Consider the following 22,315-nt stretch of genomic DNA (forward strand, 5'->3'; position numbering starts at 1 on the left):
AACAGGAATTGCACCCCCCAGCCCAATGACCACGGGGGCCTCATATCCAGGACCAGAGGTGAAAGAACACAGAGACACCAACACTCAGTTAAGTTGTAGGAATTTATTTTAAATAACCTACAGTTGATTAAAAGGGAATTCATGATAAAAATAGAAGATACTTGTTGAGGAAAGGCTGCAGGAAATGGTCTTGCACACACACTACGCTAACAATGCCTCTAAGACTAATGATTATAGCAAAAAAAGGTTTCACATTAAAATTCTGCTTTTTAATTTTTAAAATTTTTTTACACAATTACAAAAGAAAAAAATAAAAGCCCTAAAATCTTGATTATTTTCCTTTTTGGACCAATGCTCATTTCCCTCGAAATTTATTGACCTGTGAAACTTCTTTTTACACAATAAAATCTTTCAAGTAAAAGAGGGGAGTGGGGCTTAGAAAAAAAGGAGGGGGGGGGAAAAGGTAAAACAGTCTGACAAACCTAAAAAGTAGATAATTCTTGGAAGTGTACAGAGCGTGTTCAGAACAAAGGGTGATGGGAATGTCATTTGTTTCCAATTTCACTTGTTCTCAAATTCCACACACATCTTTCCATCACACGGCCCCCTCCCCCCACCCGCTCCCCAAACCTACACGATCTTTAAGATCATAAAGAAAGAAAACTGTTTAAATATTTTAAAATAATTAAAAAGAAATAAAAATTCACATTTAAAATAGGAACACTCAAGTCAGGAGGCCGATTTCCCATCATGATTTGCTCTGAACAAATGTGGTGGATTTTTGTAAATTCATGTTCCAATGCCACGACTGTTTCAAGTGACAAATTGAAAAAGATTTGGGTATTTCCATGACTATAGTGACAGCTGTAACAGGTGCGTTGGGTTCCTTAAATTTTGTTTATTTGTTAAATTCTGAAATGGGGCGGGAGGGGGAGGGGAAGGGCAGGGGTTAAGGAGTCCATTTTCTATTAAAATATAGAAGTTATTGCAAAACCCTAACTGTAAAAACGCACCAATATAATTGGATTTTGTATACAGTAGCTAAAGATTCCCACGCTCTCAGTGTGATGGTGAATTTGCCTGGCGGAAGGTTGACAAATCCCCCATCCACTTGCCCTGCCTCAAGAGAAAAACCACACAAACCAGACAGCTAGAATTTGGATCTCTGAAACATTTTTTAAATAAGTTGTCCATAGGACAACTGGCTCAGCTCCTTTAAGATATTTCCAGGTTATGCTTTCTGCAAGATGTTGGCTGTTTTATCTGATGCTTACTTGCCCCTTTCCTCCCCCTTCCCCAGCATCCAAGGACAAGTAAGGCTCACAGTTTATCAATCTCCCTAAAAACCAGGCTACTCCCTTTTCCCATAAAATTCATCTCAATAAAAACAGGTTAAAACTCATAGTCTTCCTCTGCCATGTCGATAGCCCAGGCAAATTTCTCTCGTTGGGTTTTGTTATAAATCTTCTCTATAGGAATTCCCCACTTTTTACACCTGCAGGAGAGGAGATGCTGTTAGAGTTAGGGATAAAAGGAAGGCCAGAGACCCTGCCCTTGTTGCTGTGTGGGAGGACAGGACAGAGGTGAAGGAGTGGGGTGGGTCACCCCAGCATATCCCAGGCAGGGCTTACCAAGCAACAGAGATCCTGGGATCCAGATAGTTGAGTTTGGAGGTGCCCAAAGCAATCTGCTTGTTCTCCTCCCTATCTGTAGCCTGGACCTCCAGTTTCATCAGTTGCTCCTCGATCCTTTGCACTGCTTTCTTCTTGCTCTCCACCGTCCTGGGGTGGCAAAGAACAAAGCATTGAATTCCTAATGCCCTGTCAGCACTGTGGGAACCTAGAGGGACTCTGCTCAAGGTAAGCAATGCCACCAGCCACACAGGGCAGCTGTGTCAGCACAGATGGTGACAACAACACACTCAGCACATGCAATTAAGAACTGACATTTTCCAGGAGGCAAAGCAGGGATCTTAAGCAGCAGTTTTGTTTTAAAGGGTTGGAAGCAACAGCCTGAACTGTTCTGATGCTACACCCACTCCCACACCAGCCCATCTATCCCTCAGCAAGTCATGCTGTGATCCTGCTTCCAGAGCTCCTGTATCTCAGCTCCCCCGTGGCTGCTCTGCAGAGCCTACACAGAGCCCCAGCACATGGTCTGTGCCATGGGCTTCCAACGGGGAGTGGAGAACTCAGGGAGGTGCCTGTGCAATTAATTAATTAGTTAATGGTGCAAGCCCAGGCTCCCCAGGAAGGCAGCAATGCTGCACATTGCTCCTGGGCAGCAGCAGGGTGGGTGAGCACTGGCAGAGGCTCAGCTCTGAGGGCTGGGCATGAGTGACCATGACAGGAACCACAGGTCAGACCACCCCAAGGGTGGCCATTTCTTCATGCATAGAATGAAAAGGGCAAAAGAAAGCCTCCCCAAATCACAGGCCAGGAAAGGGCCCCTTCTGGGTGCATTGCTCAGCCCAGTAACACCAGCCTTACTTTTTAGACTTCTCATCCCTCCGGACCTTGGCATCAGCTTTGGCGCTTTTCAGTTCCCTCCTGGCATCAGCTAATTGCTCCTTCTTGGCATCAATCTAGGAGAGGCAAAACCAGATGGCAGCACTGAGAACGAGCTGCTGACAGCTGTGTCAGTCACCCCTGGGCAGCATGACCCAGGCAGCCAGTTTGTGACCACGTTCAGAATCTACCAGCAGTCAGATCCACTCCTGCAGAGCAATCAGGCCACTGGGCACTGCACAGCCAAGTGTGGTGAGATATCCCCCTCAGAAAACAGGGCCTCACTCATTTCCAAAGACAAGCTGGTGCTGGGAGCTTTCTCACACAGCTACAACCATGCAGGCTGAGGAATTGGCTTGGTCTGGCCTGGCCAACAAACCCTTCCTGGCAGCTTGTCTGCCTTCACTGCATCCCACCACTACCAGCTCTCTGATGGCTAAATGGAAGGATGATCCCTGATCCCTCAAGTAGGAATCAGCCCCACATCCTACACACTGCAAGGTGTTAATGCCTCAGGCAGTTCTACTTCAGTAAGTTTGGGATTCAGGGAGATTCAGCATTTCGCAGCCCCTGTTCAACCATTGCCCTTAAACATCCCCAAGCTCTAGGATCTAGGGTGAAGGCAGCCATGTTAGGTGTTATGGAAGCAGGGGACACTGCAGTGCCAAACCAGAACTCCTTATTGTGAAGGTTATTCTAAAACCAGACTAGGAACAGACCTAACCCCTTTGGACCTCATGGCCTTCACCAGAAACAATCTGCAAAGGAAGAGGTCAAGTCAGAGGGGCATAATGTACTATGTACCACTGACAGTGGCCTGGGATTCACACAACAGGGGTGGCTGCCCACTCCAGGTTCTTCAGGGGACACAGATCAGAGCCAGAGACTGCTGCTCTCAAGTTTCAAACACTTGAACACACAGCTATAGGATGAAGGGCAGAAAAAGGGCCTGGTCTTGTTCTTTACAGGTAAAAGACAACTCAGAGAAGCCCCTTCCAGCTCACCGCTCATCTCTGAGCAGGCCGGTATCTGATGCACACCACCAACTCCTGACAGGGAAAAGCAGGCCCTGCTTTCACCCCAAGGGAAAGGAATGCTGACTCCTGAGATGCAGCCCTTGGAGCCCTCAGAGCTGGGCAGAGGGACGTACCTTGCTCTGCAGGTTCATCATGGACTTCTCGAAGGTTTTGGGCGGAGCTCTCTGGTGGTTACACAGAATGGCCACCGCTCTGTTGGCACGGTTGTAGGAGAGGATCTTTGCTGGGATGTTGTCATCCGCTGTGAAGGACAGGAGAGTGGTGAACACGTGAGTTCTCCAGGGTGTGGTGCCACAGCCAGTGTCCCACAGCCACTGCAGAACCAACCATCCCCTCCTATGTCCACTCTCAACACTGCACTCCAACTACAGGCCCAGGCCTGGCCACTTCCATCCCAGCCCCTAACTCCTTCTGGATGTTCCTTATCACCACTGACACCACCTCAACTCAACAGAGGGGAAGCACAGCCAGAGCTGGGGACAGCAGGACCACCCTGCCCAGGACACCACTGGGCTTCACAGGTGCAATGTGCCCACTTGGTAAAGCTGCAAAGGGCAAGGCAGCACTGCTCACAGGGGTTATGCATGAGCAGCATCAAACATGGGGCTGTTACACATGCACCTGCCTTGCCTGTCATCTACAGCACATAGAAAGAAACTAATAGAAGAAAACAGATTTGGTTAAGGATAGGCATAACCTGGAAAGCACACCCTGGTGTGCTCACAAGTCAGTTCTGTTCTGCTCAACTACCTTAAAAGACTGTCTGACAGCAGATTTTTGATCAGATCTCAGCTGCCTGACATTTGCACTGGGAGAACTGTTAGAAGGAAGTGGTGAACAGATACACAGCTTGTGGCTCAGCCAAGGAAGCCAGATCTGTTTTGCAGGGTAAGAACTGTTCCCCTCACAGCTTCAGGGGCAAGACTTACGATTCGTGAGCTCCTTGAGCTGCTGCTGTAGCGTGATGGAGGCATTGTAAGTACGGAATACCTTGGCTGTCAGCCCCTCCATAAGGTCTTGAAGGTGTTTATTTAAGATACTGGTCTAAAGAAGCAGAAAGGAGATGACAGTGAGCACTAGGAATGACCACAGTGTTTGTGAAACCTCTGGATCCACGGCTGACACAGATGTGCAGCTCATGGCTGAGACCTGGTGTACTCAGACCTGACCACAACAGAATAGCCACAGCATGACTGAAACCACAGCAGAAGTGAACAAAGAACCAACGAGTATTAGATTGGTAACAAGTACCACAAGTGGCCAAAAAAGATTTTTTTGGTGTGGAGGTTTTGGTTTCCAGCAACAATAAACATGCCTGGACCACCACAGTGCTCCCACAGAGCTGAGTGTGCAGACAGGGATGGCATGTGAAAATCTGTCACCTCACACATTCATCATCTCTGAACTCTGAAAAAACCTCCCCAGGTCAGTGCCAGGCAGGCTCAGCAGGACCAAGGCCCATTGCTTTGGGAACCTGTGGGCACAGTAGACAATTCAGACACCAGACTGAGACAGACTCTCACTGCTCTGAGATGCTCTGGAAGAAAATTTCCACTGAAACCATTTCTGGAACAGAGCAGCTGTTACTGCCTGGTGCAGAGCAAGCCTGTTCAGGATGCTGCACCACCCTCACCATGAACTCTGTGCTTACATTGAGGCGGTCAAAGAGGTCATCCTCAGGCTGCTTGTTCTCCATGAACAGCTGAAGATTCTTAAACACCTGCAGGAAAAGAAAACCAGGAATGTCAGGCACACAGACCAGACAGCACTGGGCAGTACTAAGTTATATGAAAGCAGGACTGCCAGGGAGCCATTAAACTGCTTTCAGGAACAGTGATGATGCTGGATGTTACGTCCCATCAGGCAAAGACCCATCTCTCAATGCAATGCTTGTGCTGCAGGTTCCTCCCCAGCAACAAGATGCCCTCATCATCCTTTGGATCAAAATGCCCTCTCATCCTCTGGATCAAAATTAGAGTCAGGAGACTTAACTGCTCTGGTGTAGCTGCCTAATAGAGAAAGAGACCCCAAAGCTACTGACTTTTCCTTACTCTCCCATTATTACTTGTGCCCTAGAGACCCCTGAACCATTTGCCATGGATTGAAGCTCCAAGAAACCAACCCTGCTGCATTGTTTCATACAATTTCATCCCAAACATGTCTCACTGGGGTAGGGAGAATAATCAAAGCATCTTTGATTATAACAGAGACCACAAATCCCAGCTCTGCATGCTCCAATTCTCCAGCTTCTCAACAATGCACATTCTTCTATAGACACCCAATATACAAAGATTTCTAGCTCCACAATACTCAACTGCACATTTTAAGAACTGAAAAAATACCAAGAGATACCAATAAATTTAAATAGAAAAATATGTTTTCTTCTTTACAAGGGAACCAAGAATTCCAGCACACATTAATTTCTGGAGCAGCAATAATTTCATTTTTTTTCAGTTGTTTTGCTCCTCAAGGCACCAACATTTACTGCTGGCTGTCATGAAATTACCACAGTATTATACACAGGGTATCTCAGACCACAGAGCTGTGGGCCAGATGCAAAGCTGTTACACCCACAAAAAATTTTTTTGATAGTGCCCACCAGGTTCATGCTGCTGGATAGGGATTGATTCTGAAATGAGGTCAAAATCACAGCAGATTTGAAACTGGTGGATAGCAGAAGTAAAAGAATTGACATGGCATAAGAAGTCTTGGCTGGCAGACACCCAAATTCATAGGGCAGAGGTAACAGTGCACCTTCTCCATAGGCTCTGGAGCAGCCAAGATCAAGATCTACTCTGTGAGGGTTCAGCTCCAACGTGACCCAAACCACTGTGACAGAGGTGTCTATTATCAAAGCCCCAATCAAACTGCTGCTCTGCCAGTGCCAGCAGTATTTCACAACCGTTTATGCTGTCACTTGTCACACGGGCCTGCAACTCCAGCATCTATAGGTGACAAAACCAACACTGATGATGAGAATGAGACCCAGGAAGCTTGTCTAACACAGCTGTTACACTTCTCTACATCAACTCTTCAAACTGAGACCACAGGGAAGAGCTGCAAGGTGTCTGAACATCTCATCTGCTGGGCTGTGCCACACCACAAGGATGTCACACTGACTGACTTATTTTCTGGTTCAGTATCTGAGCAGTGGTAAAGCAACCTGTTAATGCCATGCAGACTGTGCTGCAACAGACTGTGCTGACCACACCTCTGTGCTATTCAGTGTGTGTATATGTGCTTGTGGAGGTGCCTCACCCTCTTCTCCACAGGGACCTTGTTGTAGTATCGGATGGAATCCTTCCCGAGGAAGTCGAACTCAACCACGTATTCCTGCCCATCCAGCTCAGGATGCAGCTTGATGTGCTCTACTCTCAGAGAGCAGCAGCCCACGGTGTCAGCTGTCTCTCCTTCTTCTTTTTCATTACCAGCTCTCAGGGCAAGCTACATTTATATCAAGACAAGAGAGGTAAGGAATTCAAACTGTCCCCAGAATAAAGAGATGCTGCAAACCTTCAGATGCTGGCCTAGAACTAGCAGGGTCCAGAGGAGAATATCTCCTTTTTTTTTTTTTAAGAGTTTAAGCCAAGATGCTTTACCAACTTTTGTTCATTAAGTAATTCAAACTGTGAGACAGGTCTGACTAACGGAAATGAATTTCAAAAAGTGTGGCAGTTTTTAAAAATCCAATTGACTTCCACGTGAACTCTACTTGAAGCAATTTATACAGTTCAGTTGTTCATCTTTTGTGATCCTACCTATTCACTGCACACTAAATACATTTCAAATAGCATACAGGTTATATAAATATTGGCTTGTATAAATTATCTAAATGCTACACTTGGCTGCATAAAACCACAGTGCTGGCTAAAACAATTTCTGACTTTTGAAATCTTCAGTGGTCATATGAAACCAGAATTATTCACATCAAAGTTCCCTGGTTTACATCAAACCATTTTGAACAAAACCTGTTAATTTAGTTAGTCAAGACACCATATGCTACTAGGGAGAAGCTCTCTGGGAACTGGTTTTATGTTGCTGTAAATGCATCAACACAACTGCAGTTTTCTTTATGCTGTGGTGAAGAAACTAACATAATTACAAAACCTCACAACTGTGACCTCATGCTGAAGAGGTGACAAACCAGCAGAAATTCCCAGCAGGAAAACTGAAGCAGCTGGAGACAAAAGGCCCACACAAACTTCCCACTAATCCAACTGGGTGATTCTGGGACCAGGCTGTGAGTTTTGCCTGAACTAAACAATGCTGCCTGAAATAGCTGTGTTTAGTACAATAGTTCATTGCTCTGGATTCCAGGTAATGGGAAGGAAAAGAAGCCTGCCCACCAGGAAGTCTCAGGATACCTTAGTAACTGGCCTCAATTCTGCCTTCAAGACAAACACACAGCATTCCCAAGCATTCCCAGCAGGACAGGGAGGGTGAGAGGAGCCAAGGAAGGAGCCTCACCTTATCAATGAAGTACAGTGCCACAGCTCTCTGCCGAACTTTCATCTCTTTGGATTTCCAGTCTTCTCGGTATTGATTCCGGATTTTATCTACACACTTCTTCAACCTCCGAGCTGTCTCGTACTTCTGCCAGTCCTTCTCACCCTGCAGGGAAGTTGGAACAGAGTCAGCACTACAGAGCAGGCAGAGGACTTGCTCCAATCTGCATCTCAAGGCTTTGCAAGCCCGTGTGTGGCAAACAGTCTCGCTGTACAAAAGCACTGAGATGCTGCACAGCTCAGCTTCACACTGTGCTGCCACACAGCTGCAGGTCATTCAGATTTCCATGATATTAAATACTTCCATGGAAGCAACTAGAGAGAGACACAAAAGAACACATCTTCCCTGCTTCTCAAAATACAAATGGTTTCCTTTGCTTTATTCAGATGGCACTTATGTTCTTTCAGCTGTGTAATTAAATACCCATAAAAGGCAAAAACAACATCAACAGTTCATCATCATTATTATATATTCAAGACACAGCAAAAAGAGGGCAGGAATTCACAGGGAACAGAGATATTTTTCCTCCTGTATTTGTAGGACAAACTCCGTGTTTCCAATCCAGGAAAAAATCTCTCAGAAAAAGACTTCATGAAAGGAGCTTAAATTCTTGCTTTTATGGACTTGATCCACAGACTGGGTATTTGCTCCCACAGCAGGAGTTTATTTTCCTTCAGTCATGAGCTCCTCACCAGCCTTCTCAGCCAGGAGCCTGGCCGTGTTTTTAATTTTACAAACAACTAATTAACAACCCATGGTTAGAACTTCACTGCAACACCAGGCAGGGGAAGTTAAGGCCAAATGTATGTGAAATATCCACCAGAGCAAGACTGCTCTTGGATAAATTGCTTCCTTTTAGGTTTATACAGGTTAAAGGATTCCTATTAAAAATGACACAATGCTTTTCAGGAGACTTTTTCCAGATTTCACCTGCTCTCCTGGGCAGTAACTCTATCCTCTCTTTTCAAGGGGGAACAGAAGCACAGAACCTTCCCTCTGTTTTTTAACCACTGTAGGATGAAACAGCCAGCTAGCTTTATCTCCTACCTCTCTCCTAACCACAAGCTACCTTTGCTTCTTGGAAACATGACCAGGAAAATTGCTTTGTTTTTGCTTTTTTAACTGGATCTTTACCTTAATTCTTGAGCTAGGGTTCAACATGATGTATTTGATAGAGCCTTGGATGTTCTCAGTCCATGACACCAACCAGGTCACCTTGTTATCATGCCTAACCTCCTTCCATTTGTGTCCTGGTGGAGGGGCAGGGATTTTGGAATCCCTACAGAGAATTAGAAAACAGATCATAAAAGCTAGTTAAAGAAAATCCCACCAGCATCAAAACAGAGAAGGTAATAAACAGCATTACACAAAGAAACTGCAGGGAAAGGAACTGAGGCAACACAAGTGCATTATCTCCACAAGCAGGCAACCAAGTAAATAAAATTGAACAAAGATGAGGAATGTAATTGCTACTAACATGTACCTGCTGAAGAATTATACTGTAATTGCTAGGATCATTTGTGAACACTGTATTTAATAGTGTGGACACTTATAAGGACTAGAGAGTGAAGAAAAGCCTACCAAATCTTAGCCTTCAACATCATGGAAGACAAGGTAGGGCAACCTATGTATAAGAAAATTATTTTCTGGAAATACTAGCAGGAAAGGCAGCTTAGGCAGATGTAGGCTGTAGGCGTGAGGAAGAAAATATGTTGAAAAGTTCTACATGAAACCCATGATTGCCTTGCTCAGTCTTTGCTTGTATGACTCAGTTTCTTATCCATATGAGAACAAGATAAGCTGCATCCCTAATTCTACATGTTTGAGTATCAACTTATAGAGGGTTTTAAAAAATGAGCTCTAGAAAGCAAAGGCAGGGTGTGAAGCATGCAGTGCTCACTTGCTGCAGTTTATGATGATGTCTTCGGGCATGATGCGCCTCTTCAACATCCCCATTTTGGGATGGTTCCCACGACCTCGGAACAGACCTGGGGGCTCAATCTTAAAGTTGGCAATCCTCTCCTTGTGGTTGTCCATCACACAGTAACCATACTCCTTCAATAGCCGCTCGTTCTCCTCTTTGATTTTCTGGGAAAAGCCAAAAGCAAACATGATAGGGCCCAAGCAGCACCACACACACCTTTATATGGCAAGACTTGAAAAATTTTTACATTTGTGCCACACTAATGCTGAAGACCCAACCAAAAACCAGATCCCCATCATGGCAAGTGTATCAGACTGGCCAGAAAAGCATTCATAAAATGCACACAGCACAAACTGGAAAAAGGGAAAGAATGTGTGAAAACTCTGAAAAGTTGTATTTGAGGGAAACAAGTAAGTGCTGGTGAAGGCAGCTACAATTTTGTCACAACAGAGGGGTGTATCTCTATCCATATCTCTCAGCTTCAAGGGTACCCTCAGCACAGTACTGCTATTTTATATTTTATACTGAGCATTTGACATCCACTGGACTTCCTGTCTTGTTGTTTATGTATAAAAATTCCGTGTATAAAAGACTTCAGTGTTTGAACTCAGCATCAGAAAGCAGGCAAAGGAATGTCTCCAGGCTGCTGCATGTCAAGCCTGTGTCAGCAAATGGTTTCACAAGCAGAACACAGTCTTCTAAGAAAGAATGTGCTGAGATTTCACTGCATACTTCTGTGCCTGAACTCTAATTATATAGCAGGAAAAATAAAAACACTGCAGCTCAAAATAAAACATCTGACCCACAGACAGCACTGCTGCACCAGCTAAGAAACAGAAAAAGCCACTTCTGCTCCGTTTTAAGAGCCACCATGGACAGGAACTCAAGGGCTCACCCACATTTATCAGACAGAAACAGCAGGAAGACAAGGGCTCTCCATTTTGATGGGATCCCTCTGATCCCAAAGGCTGTAATTCCAAGCTGCCAGGCCTTTCATTCAAAGGACAGCTACTACAGCATTGCAGAAGATCAACTGAGAACTTGGGGGAAGTTTCCACCTTCCAACATTCATTGCAGTTAATTTAATTCTTAACCTATGAGACATGTGGCCATGCTGCTGGATAATAAAGTTCATTTTTTATTCAAAAAACAGCATTACTTGATGTTTAAGATTTCTTCTCTCATTTTATTCACTAATGGCATTGCTGTATCCTTTCCACCATCCTGATCTAAGCCATCCTTAACTGACTATCCACTGCTCATTATTTCCCAGGGACCAATGAGCCCAGAGGCAGCACCTCTGATTCTCTTTATTGACTTAAGCAGTTACTTAACTTAAGCAGTTACTGGCTTAACTTTCTTTCCATAAGCAGGATCAGCCCTATCAATATCACTTCAAGCCAGGATGAAGATTCAGCTGTAAACACAGAGCTCTGCCCTACCTGAGCTGCACAGCTCACATGAAAGCAATAATCTGAAAGCTGGTGAAAAACACTGACATATGCACAGCAAGGGGAATGATTGCACAAAGATGTTTACAACCATGAAGCCTCCTAGAATTCCCACTGGTACCTGTTTTTCCTCCTTGGACATCTGTTTCCTAGCTTCTGACTGAGCTTTGAAATACTGGCTCATGTGGGTGAAGTCACACTTGCTGAGGCTGGTGATAGTGCTCTTCTCTTCAGAGGTCATTTCCTTGCAGAAGGAAAGCAGTGCTTTAAGTTTACACACACAGAAAGTTTTCATGCATAGCAGAGCTTACCCTACTCCAGGCAGCCTAAACAGGAACAACAGGCAGGTTCTCAAAATAACCCCCCCAGGAATCCCCAAATTCTTGCACAGGCTGACTCCAGCTGAGGTCAGAGGAAAGGACAAGCAGCAGATCCCATGGAGCACTGGCCTTGCAGGGTTCTGATGTCCCCAAGCATTGTCCAATGCTTCACCACTTTCCAAAGAACTCCCACCCCCTGACTGGGACTGCTGAGGGATGGGAAGAAAAACCCAGAAATATATCCAGGAAAATTGCACCAAACTTATCTAAGGCTTGCTGTTACATCTGATGACTGAAGTGAACATCTGTTTGGAAGGGGTTTCCTTGTAGCAAACCTGGCTCTTACACAAGGCATTAACAGACAAGTCAGCTACACCCCATGGTGCTGCAACAGAGGAACCTGACTTTGTTGGTTTAGAAAGGCATTTATGGTGGGGTCCTTCCTGGTGAAACTACAGGATAAATGGGAAACTTCACAGCTACTGTCTGAGGCAGCTTTTAGTTGCCTCAAGCCAACCTTACCGTGCATGGAACAGCAGCCCCTTTTCTCTGGCCAGTGCTGAGGAGACACTGGCCATGTTCACAGTCACTGCAGCCCAGGACTATGTGCATACCTTCCTCCAGTCCTTGAAGAAGTTTTTCCTGAAGATCTCCTTTGTAGTGTACTCATGATCAAGCATTTTTGCAAAGAATGTGGCAACTTCTTCTGCTTTGGTACTCAGCTTCATGACTTTACCTACAAAGAAAGGTTTTCTTCTTAAAGAAAATGGTAAACAGGAATCAAAGTCATAAAGAGAACATAGTAACTACCCTAAAGGATTATATTTTTACTATGGAGAAGTTTGTCTTAAAATGTTACATAATACAGCAACTTGAATGGACAAAGGAAACAGAGGAGCACAATTGCTTGACTTCCACCACAAACATTTTGAAAAAAATTTCCTCTGGAATCTAAACATTAAAAAAAGCAACAGCAATTTGATGTGAGGCAGGTCTGGGCTGCAGGGCAGGAAGGGGAAAAGGCCTGCTGCAGGAAACCCTCTGCTGAGCCACCCCCGTGCTGGGTGTGCTCCTGGGGTGACACTGCTGTTTGATGTCAAAAAGGCAGGGACTTTATTAAATTTCATATTCCAGCACTCAGACATGTGGGAAAAATAGTCCCTGTATTCCTTTTCAATGCACAGACAGACTCCACCTTGGAACACCCCTTCCAGCCTTTAGCTGCTTGTAGGCAGGAAGAGCCCTTCCTCTGGATACTCTACAAACAGGCTGGAGAGAGATGCCAAATATTGAACTCTCCCCTCATTGCAAGGAAACGTGTCAGGGTTCTGCTAATTGTTCTCTCTGCTGTGGGAATGCACTCCTGCCTCTCCAAAGCAGGCTCAAAAGGCAGCCATTTTTAAGAAAGACTGAGCTGTCCGTGAATGGAGGGGTCACATTCCAGCTTCTCTGCATGACTACAGCACAAAGTGGAATTGCTGCAAGGGGAGAATGAAAGATGCTGCTGCTGCATCGAGGCTGTGCATTCAACATCTGACATTCCTATCGAGCATTTTTTGGTCTTGACTGCATTCCTGATGAAATGTGGGGTGCCAGTGATCCCTCTGAAGGATTCTGCATGCAGCTCACATCTCCAGTTAGTTTAGTTGCAAGAAATATTTAAAGTTCCAATGCTTGGCCGTCAATACCTGGAGATTTTTAACAGCCATTTTACTGCACACTAGTGAACACAGGAAACTGTTCAATCTCTGCTCTTGGAAAAAAACATACCATGCTTTGGGTTTACTACATATTTTCAAAAGTTGCATCATCTCTAAAATTAAAGCATGGGAGTCAGCTAAAAAGCCTTAAGATCTATAAAGTCTTGTAAAACAGGACTTAGCAAAACGTCCTCCCAATGATCTGAGAATATTCCACAATTAAATTAAACCAACAGTAACTCTGCCAATTTTTAAGCTGTAACCTAAAATACAGCATTTGTTTGCTTATAACAGGAAATGGGGGAAGGGAGAGACAGCAAGGGAAACTGTTTTTCCAGGCTACAATTTCAGCTTGACAGAGGCTATCGAGTTAGTAACATGTTAGGGGGCTAAAATGTCTGATATTTTTCCCAGCAAGATGAAGGCTCAGTCACCTTTATCTAATCACTTTAGAATACATTTCATTGGAAACAATTTCCTTTTTTTTTTTTCACAAAGGTTTGAAAAGGCTCTTAGTGACAGAGCTAGTAAAGAAAGGATTTATTGCAGAGGCATATAAATCAGGCATACCTGATTTAAAACTGAAAACCAGAAAGCAACCAGGGGACATAACAAGCAGAAGAAACCCCATGGCCATGACTGCAAGTGCCACACTCTTACCTTGCCCCATCTACAGAAAAATGTGGAAGTCAGAGCCACCTCTGGCCTGTGAGCAGTGACTGGTTAACCCACAGGCACTGAAAAAGGATGGCTTTGGCATTTCAAGTTCCTTCCCCGAGTCAGTACCGCAGGCACTTCCAAGAGCCCCAGCAGTTTTTATGTGAGATGAAAGCAGGCAGTGAATCCCTAGGCCAGGGACAGATTCCTCCGGTGTGAGCCGGCTGCTGGCCAGCCACAGCCTCATTACTGGGCTCTACAAATCACCCTGGGATAATCTTGAAATGAGACAGTGCCTTGTGAGCACAGACAGAGGCTCTCAGCAGCTGCTGTGTAAATCAGAGTTCTGATTTTTTGCCTAGTTTCTCAAGGAAGACTTATGGGATGTCTTTATTTGCCAGATCCCCTCCCAGCCCAACCCATGACTGTTGAGCTTATTGATGAATTTCTGTGATGAGAGAGGCAGAAGTTGCAGAAGTTGCAGAAATCCCTGCAGAGGCTCTGTGAAATAGATGGCTGGAGAGATGAGGAGTTTATTGCTGTCTGCACCAAGGGATAGCACAGTGCAATCTGCCCCTCCCCTTCTCTAGACAACAGGAGAGATCATGCATTTTTCAGTACAGGAAAACAATCTCCAACTTTGCATCAGTTCTTATCAAACCCTAAGAAAGAAGGCTGCAGACATCCTTGATCACTGTGCTACTTGCTTGGACATGGCCTTTAATAGGCTTCAGCATATTTATTTCACTACTTTGCTGCTGAAAATGTAATGCCACCTATTCCTCAGTATTTCAAAACACTGTGTCATGTCACATGAAAACAGCACGTTGCTCCTGGAAGAGTTCCATGTGCAGATGTCCCCATCACCAAAAATTACATTTTCATCCATTCAAATACCTCCCACTTAATTCAATCCTGGGTTAATTTGATCCTTCATTTAACATGATCACAGAAAGGAAACACACAGGTCATCAAGTCCAGGCTCCAACAGGCATCACATCATATAATCCCTTTCACATGAGCCTCTACCAGCCAGGCAGCCCAGGATACTTAAATCCCACACCAATTAGTTCTACCACAGGCAGTGGTCAGGAAATGGGACCGTGACTTACATGAGAGGGCTGTGTCCTTGAGCCCAGGGTCATCCCATTCATTCCTACAAGATCCTAATCATCTGTACCCAAATTCAATTGTCTTTTATTTCGCTCATGTCACTAAATGATGATGAATTTCATCATGGATGATGGAAGTTGCAGTTCTTGAGGTTAAAGAAAACAAGAGCAAGCCTAGAGGTGACCAGTGATGAGGCAGCTACAATTACATACTCCACTGGTCACTGCTACTCTGAGGCATCAGACACCCTCATTCTGCTAAGGAACCGGAGAGATTCACCCCCATAAGGGACTGAGAGCAGGTTCAATCCCTGTGTCACTTCAGTGAGCAGAATTCAGCAGGCTCAGGTAAATTTCTTTCCATCCACAACCTCACTTTGCTGCTGAGGAGCTGATTTAAGTGAACCACTAAAACTCAACCACCTCCTCAGCTCTTCAGTCCCCAGAAGAACACTGCAATACCCTGAGATGTTTATTTCTCTTCCTAGCAAGTAGAAACACAGATTAACTCACCATCATAATAAAACTTGACATTTTCAGGCAGAGGTTCATATGGTGGAGCAAATACAGGACCTTTGTGCTCTAGGAACTTCCATTTGATGCCTTCAGGGTAGCGCTCTTCTTCCCACCTTCAAGAGAGAAATATGAACCAATACAATTTTAAGCTCCCAATCTTCATTTTATTACTGTGTGGGTATGAGAGTATGCTAAACCAGCAAGAAATCACTGCTTTGTCAGGTACACACCAACAACAAATACTCAATGTACTATCACCATTTAATCCCTTTTTTTCTTTCTTTTTCCAAAAGCACAGTCATAACCATGAGCAGAACAACTTGGGCTGCAGATTATCTGATGCCATCCTATTCCTCACCTCTCATGTGCTCCTCTTTTCACAAAATCACACAGCAGAAATTGCTTAGATCTTAAGAAAATAAGACTTGGACCCTGTAAACCAGCAAGGATCATGCCAAATTAGTTTCAGCTGTGATCTAACATCAGGTCCAGGATGCCTGCTCAGCAAAGTCAAACAATTGTGGTATATTATGCAGCTGCTTTCAGATGTGGACAATATGCCATTAAGGGCAGAGATAAAGAAACAGATGCTCATTTATGACCTAAATGAGAACAAACCTGCTTGGACAAGAAAGACTAAAACCTGCTCTGTCATTTTAAATTCATTCCAATTCTCTGGGTAAGAAAAGCATAGTTGAATAAAAACAGAGCAGCCCAGAAAACTGCATGTTTGCCTTAAAGACGCTCTATAAAAAATGCTCTATAAAAATGCTTTGCAAGTGATGCATTTGGTATCACAACACAGCAAGGCAGGCGCCACCAATCCCACATTCCAAGGGAACAGGGTCAGCAATTCATCTGCAGAGAAAAGGGTCCTGCCAGGCCAGGATCCTCCCCCCAGTTCCCAGTGCCCAGGCCACTGATTCCACACTCCTCCCCTCCAAGCTCCTTTCATGATTACCACGACATTACTGCTACATGCTGCTGGCACAGGATTCCCTGCTGGGAAAGGCTATTTCACCTTAGTGATCAATCAACTGGAAGACCATTAACCTGTCACAGCACTCAGTCTCTGAATTGCCCAGACGACTTTGTTGAGCAGCCATGACAATAAAAAAAAGGAGTTTAAGCTTCTGTCTGGTGTCAGCCCTAAAGAGCAGCATTCCCATTCCAGGTGCCACAGCAGCTGAGGAAGGATGTGCATGGACTGCCTCCATCTCAGGAGCTGTGATGCACTGACTGATTGCTTCATCTCTACTGAGATAGAAGTCACAGCGTGGAAGATAAACACTGTACAGAGACAAGAGTTTCTGCTAGAAGACACTCAAAATGCTTCACTCGTGTCTATACATCAACAATTTAGGAACAGCAGCAACACAGCAGCTGGCTGGAGTTTGAAAGGCACCATCTTTGACCACACCACTGGACCTGACTTCTTCTGATGAGATTCAACAGCTTTAACAGCAAAGCACCCAAACCCAGCTATCAATACAGAAGTGCATGTCAGACTTCAGTCCCTGGCTGAAAAGAAGGCTTGAGTAAACCATGTTGATATAAGAAACCAACATTGACACAGATTCCAAATATTTACATTCCTAATGATTGTTGTGCTTTGTTTTGTTTTTCTTTTATTAATTAGAAGCTAGAAATATAAATATTTTGTCAAACACAGGCCTAGGTTCTTCCACCCAGAAGCTCCTTTCAGCAAAATAAATCTAAACCACTCTCAGCCAGAATAAGCTTCTTCTCTCTCACAATGAGCAATTTTATTCCAGTAAGAATAAAATAAGGGCATCATTCACAGTAGTTACTGCTTTTCAGGACAGGTTTGTCATTCTTGTTTTTTTTAATTTATTCCTCTGGTATTTACTTGGTGAGAAATTCAGTACCTCTATCCCTTTCTGTTCTTTTACAAAGGATGCATGTAAAATAAGTATTAGAAAGGCAGCAGTTCAAAGAGATAGCAGAAGGACATTGTGCCTTCTGGGAAGGCTACAAGGAAACATGGGATTCATGGGGTAGTTTCTAGGCTCAAAACTACCAGAAAGTGTGCCCCCAAAAGACTACAAACCATCCCCAATCCCACCTCCACCTTCCTACACATCACACATAAGCATTAAGACAAAAGATAAAAGTGAGTCTCCTGAGTGTAGCTCATTTTTCATCCTCATTTAGTTTCAAACAGGAAAAGCATTACAGCACCACTGCCCTTGGCAGTTTCTGGTTCTAAAGCAACGTTGTACACATGATTTTGTGGGGGAATGCTGCCTCACTGATTCCAGCAACAACTCATCAGTCATATAGGCTTCTTAATTAAATCCCACATCAACCCTGTCTAAATATGCCAGGGTGGCTCAGGAAGGAAAAGTTGGAGAAGATCTTTCAAGTGGAATGAAAAGAGAGAACATTCTTGGGGGGAAAAAAATCCAGAGCATACCTCAGGGATATGTTATTTCAAGGAAATGAACTTGCTATAACACAAGGTGGGAGAAGTGCTCCTAAGGTGCACTTCTGGATCACATTGTTCACACGCCGATGGGGCATGAAAATGACCTCTGCAAGAGCTGCACACAGTGATGAATGAGGCTGGTGCCTTGGGGATGTCTGCATCAAGCATTCACACAAGTGAGGATCAAAATGCTCAAGGCAGCAAGCACTTGAGGAGGCAGCCAAAAAAAGGTATCAGACACTCAGAAAATTGAGTCAGATGGAACATAAAATGCCCTTAAGAGAAACAAGTGAAGTGCAGATGAAACCTTGTCCTGCAGAGACAGACTATACAGAACTGCAGATGGATGACAGGAACATCAGCAGAAGGAATCAGCTACCTTGTGCCAAATAATGCAAAACATGCTTTCCAAGGCACTTTTCCTCAGCAGTAAGCACAAACTGCAGGGCTTAACACCACTACAGGGGCCTGTGCTGCCCAGGTGAGTGAGGGGCGATCAGCACAGCTTTCCAGTAAAGGTCTGCTGTTCAAGGACACAGCCCACAATAGAAGGGAGCTGGGATAACAGGATATGGTTCGACAGAACCAGTAAGGGGAGCTGAGACAAAGCCAAAAAGACAACAGATTGTTAAGGCTTAAAAAGACCTTCTGTATCTTCCTATTGCTTTGTGTCCCTGTAGTTTGGTAATGTTACAGCACATTAAATATGCTGTCAAAGGATTTGAGAAAAAAGTGGATTGCTAAGGGAAAAGGGGAAGTTTTGGGGAGAGGCTGTAAACCCAAGTTTCTAAGGGAGTATTCAAGTATGAAAAAGATTTGCAAGTGCTGATGTTCTGAGGAAGTTGTGACAGTTAAAGAGAAATATGTAAAGACTATAAACACTACAAAAGATTTTTTTCTTTTTAAGGATGAATCAGTAATAGTGCCAATAAAGGAGTAAAGGATTGAACCTGACAGGATTGAAGAAGATTGCAAAGACTTTCCCCAACTCTACAGATCTATTAAAAATAGCCAAATGATCTGAGAAAAGATCAAGGAAACATCCCTGAAAGGTCATAAAAATACATTACAGGTGGGCAGAAAACACACATGCTTTCAAGAAGTACACAGGCACTAAAATGAGGGAAGTACTAAGGCCAAAATTTCAACACACACAAAATGGTAGCTCCCTCAAATCTAGAAATAACAGCTTAAATTACTATGGAAGGTTAAAAGTATCCAGCAGGTTTCTTACACAGAGCACTACTGATGCATCACAAGTTTGTCTTCCAAATGAACCACAAAGGTCAGACTTATTTAAAAAAGGTTCTAAAAAAATTTAGAGTGGGTGAAAGTACAACTTCAGTGATGTTACCTAAGGATCCTGGGCAAGACAGAAAGTGTTCTTCATTTAAAACTCATTTTCAGAAATCATCTGTCAAACAGGCTGAGCTAACTGGTAGGCAGCCCTAAATGACACAGATACGGAAAAAAAAAAAAAAACCAACCACCCAGACAACCCTACAAAACACTTATTTCCTGTTTTAGGGATATCGCTTCTACTTCAGAGGATGAATGCAGTGAATGAGATATTTATTTAGAGCTTACCAGAAAGTAAGCCAATTACTCAGAACAAATCCTCATGAATCAACAGAAGAGAAAGCCAGATGTGCTTATTCAGCCAGCATGGGAGGTACAGGCAAGTCCAGGTGCAGATGGGAGCCTACAGCACTGACTATATATAGTTACCATTTCCATTTTTGCTCCTCTTCTTTTTTCGGCTTCTTTCTTTTGTCTGCTTCAGGGACTTTCTTATCTTTGCTCTTGACTTTCTTTGCTTTGCTGTCCTGCAAAATGAGTAAGATGCTGTTAGAACAAGCTACTGTATTTTCCCCCCTCCCCTGAAAAGATGTGTTAAAACTAAAAGACTCTTTCTCTTGGGGTATATAAGAGCTGAATTCCTGTGGCTTCACCACATAAATGTGCTCTTAGATCATCCCATTAAGTCAAAGTCTGCTGATGGTCCTGCTCAAGTTTTCAGGCAAATTCTTTTACTTTACACTGGGGACATGCTAAATGCACACAGCCTATCACCTGATAGGGGGCAAGTCTGGGCCATGGGAAGGGAACTGTTGTGTTACAGAACCTCCTCCCTGGCCTGCACTGGTGTGTCTGGTCTGGCAAATGCTGCAGAGCACAACCACCATGGTCAGGTGGCTTCTGGGATTATCCTGGTGCATGCTCAGTGCAGAGACAGTTCCTATGAAGGGAAGAATTAACCCCATTGCCCAGAGGTGCTGCAACGTGTGTCTCACAAGGGTGTCTTTGCTAGATGTGTAGTTTGTCAGTTCCAAATTATGGCTAACCTTTTCCAGTCCCTCTCCAAAGAAATTTCCACCTAGACTCCTTCTAGCATGTAATCCCTTTTCCATCTCCCCTGCCTCTGGATCCTGCCACATCATCTGTGCAATTACCACATGGTGTGAGCAAGGCTCCCCTGCCCCCTGCCAGCTCCTTAACAGAAGGATTGTGAATTGCCTGGAACAGCCTGGAAGTTCATGTCCTGGAGGCATCTTCTCTACCCATTGTTTTAAGGGTTGGAAAGAAAGTTTCCCTGACCTTTTATAAATTACAGTTCAGATAAGTTAATATCTGCACCATAAGTGGGGATCTGCCACACACAGCTCTGTTCCAGACAAAATCAGACTCCCTCTGCTCTGCATAATCCCACACCAAATAGCCTGGCTCTTCTTTATGATAAAAATAAATTCTGTCACATTACCTCTTCTTCCTCTTGTTTCCTTTTCTTTGCTTTCTTGATGTCTTCTGTTTTGATTTTCTTGGGTTTGTAGTCAGCACTAAGAACAGAAAGACTTGCTGATGAAATTGATCCATTTTCCATTCCAAATAAAGAGAAATCATAGACATACAAAGTTTATGTGCACAATCTTGCAGCATAGCTGGCATTTTTAACTTCTAAAGAATATAATTTATACCCTGCTCTTTCAGAAGCCTCAATAATCCCAATCCAGCACAACAGCCTAGAAAACCTACAAGATTTTATTATCAATACCTCTCCACAAGTTTCACTGCTGAAACAAACATCTTCCTCAATGAAGGAGCAATTCAAAAGCATTAGCAGCCACTCAGTGATTCCATGGGATGGGATAAATGGGTATAACCTTATTGGCATGTTCTATCCCAACTCTCTTTCCAGTCATCAGTCTGGGATCTTGCCCACAAGACTCACTCTTTGCACCCCCACTAGTTCAAACAATAGCAAAATTGAGTACTGGCAAATTCCACAAACACAACCTCATTTCCAGGTTGGAAAAGACCTCTGAGATCACCCAGTCCAACCTGTGACTCAACATCACCTTGTCAACCAGACCAGGACATTGAGTGCCATGTTCAGTCTTTCCTTAAACACCTCCAGGGACAGTGACTCCACCACCTCCCTGGGCAGCCCATTCCAATGTCTAATCACCCTTTCTGTGAAGAAATTCCTCCTTATGTCCAACCTAAACTTCCCCTGGCAGCTTAAGACCATGTCCTCTTGTCCCATCCCTTGTTGCAGGGAGCAGAGCCTGACCCCCAGCTGCTGCACCCTCCTGTCAGGGAGTCCTGCAGAGTGATAAGGTCACCCCTGAGCTTTCTCTTCTCCAGGCTGAGCCCCCCCAGCTGCCCCTCATTGGACTGGTGCTCCAGACCCTTCCTGAGCTTCATTGCCTTCTTCTGCACTTCTTCCCACACCTCTATGTCCTTCCTGAATTGAGGGGCCCAGAACTTGAGGTGCCCTCACCAGTGCCCAGTAAAAGGGGCAGAATCACCTCCCTGGTCCTGCTGGCCACACTATTCCTGATACAGGCCATGTGCCATTGGCCTTCTTGGCCACCAGGGCTCACGTTCAGCTGCTGCTGACCACCATCCCCAGGGCCTTTTCTGCTGGGCACTTTCCAGCAACTCTGCCCCAGCCTGGAGCACTACAGAGGGTTATGATCAAAGTGTCAGAAGTGGCACTCGGTCTTGGTGAACATCAATGCTGGTGGTCTCAGTGCACTGATGCCCATGACAGCCTCCAACCAGCACATCTCCCACCTGCCCTTCTGTTTGTAAACAGCAGGTCCAGCAGGGTGCTGCCCCTGTAAGGCCACAGC

The 22,315-nt window shown here is 44.5% G+C and overlaps 1 protein-coding gene across 1 annotated transcript in view; it reads right to left on the reverse strand.

The window, feature by feature from the left end:
* Positions 1 to 83: 83 nt before the first annotated feature.
* The window catches only part of TOP1 (DNA topoisomerase I), a 36,978-nt gene continuing 14,746 nt past the window's right edge, over positions 84 to 22,315 (reverse strand). Inside the window, exons 6-20 of the mRNA XM_005422244.2 lie at positions 20,941 to 21,016; positions 19,908 to 20,005; positions 15,728 to 15,843; positions 12,360 to 12,481; positions 11,547 to 11,669; positions 9,951 to 10,138; positions 9,185 to 9,329; positions 8,012 to 8,155; positions 6,803 to 6,988; positions 5,196 to 5,264; positions 4,474 to 4,588; positions 3,658 to 3,785; positions 2,490 to 2,584; positions 1,632 to 1,781; positions 84 to 1,495 (exon numbers count right to left, since the gene is read on the reverse strand). Of these exons, the coding sequence (XP_005422301.2) occupies positions 1,393 to 1,495; positions 1,632 to 1,781; positions 2,490 to 2,584; positions 3,658 to 3,785; positions 4,474 to 4,588; positions 5,196 to 5,264; positions 6,803 to 6,988; positions 8,012 to 8,155; positions 9,185 to 9,329; positions 9,951 to 10,138; positions 11,547 to 11,669; positions 12,360 to 12,481; positions 15,728 to 15,843; positions 19,908 to 20,005; positions 20,941 to 21,016 (1,858 nt within the window). The 3' untranslated portion in view covers positions 84 to 1,392. The remainder of the gene's footprint in view (positions 1,496 to 1,631; positions 1,782 to 2,489; positions 2,585 to 3,657; positions 3,786 to 4,473; positions 4,589 to 5,195; positions 5,265 to 6,802; positions 6,989 to 8,011; positions 8,156 to 9,184; positions 9,330 to 9,950; positions 10,139 to 11,546; positions 11,670 to 12,359; positions 12,482 to 15,727; positions 15,844 to 19,907; positions 20,006 to 20,940; positions 21,017 to 22,315) is intronic.

This window comes from Geospiza fortis, unplaced genomic scaffold (assembly GCF_000277835.1).
Source record: "Geospiza fortis unplaced genomic scaffold, GeoFor_1.0 scaffold188, whole genome shotgun sequence".
NCBI lineage: Eukaryota > Metazoa > Chordata > Aves > Passeriformes > Thraupidae > Geospiza > Geospiza fortis.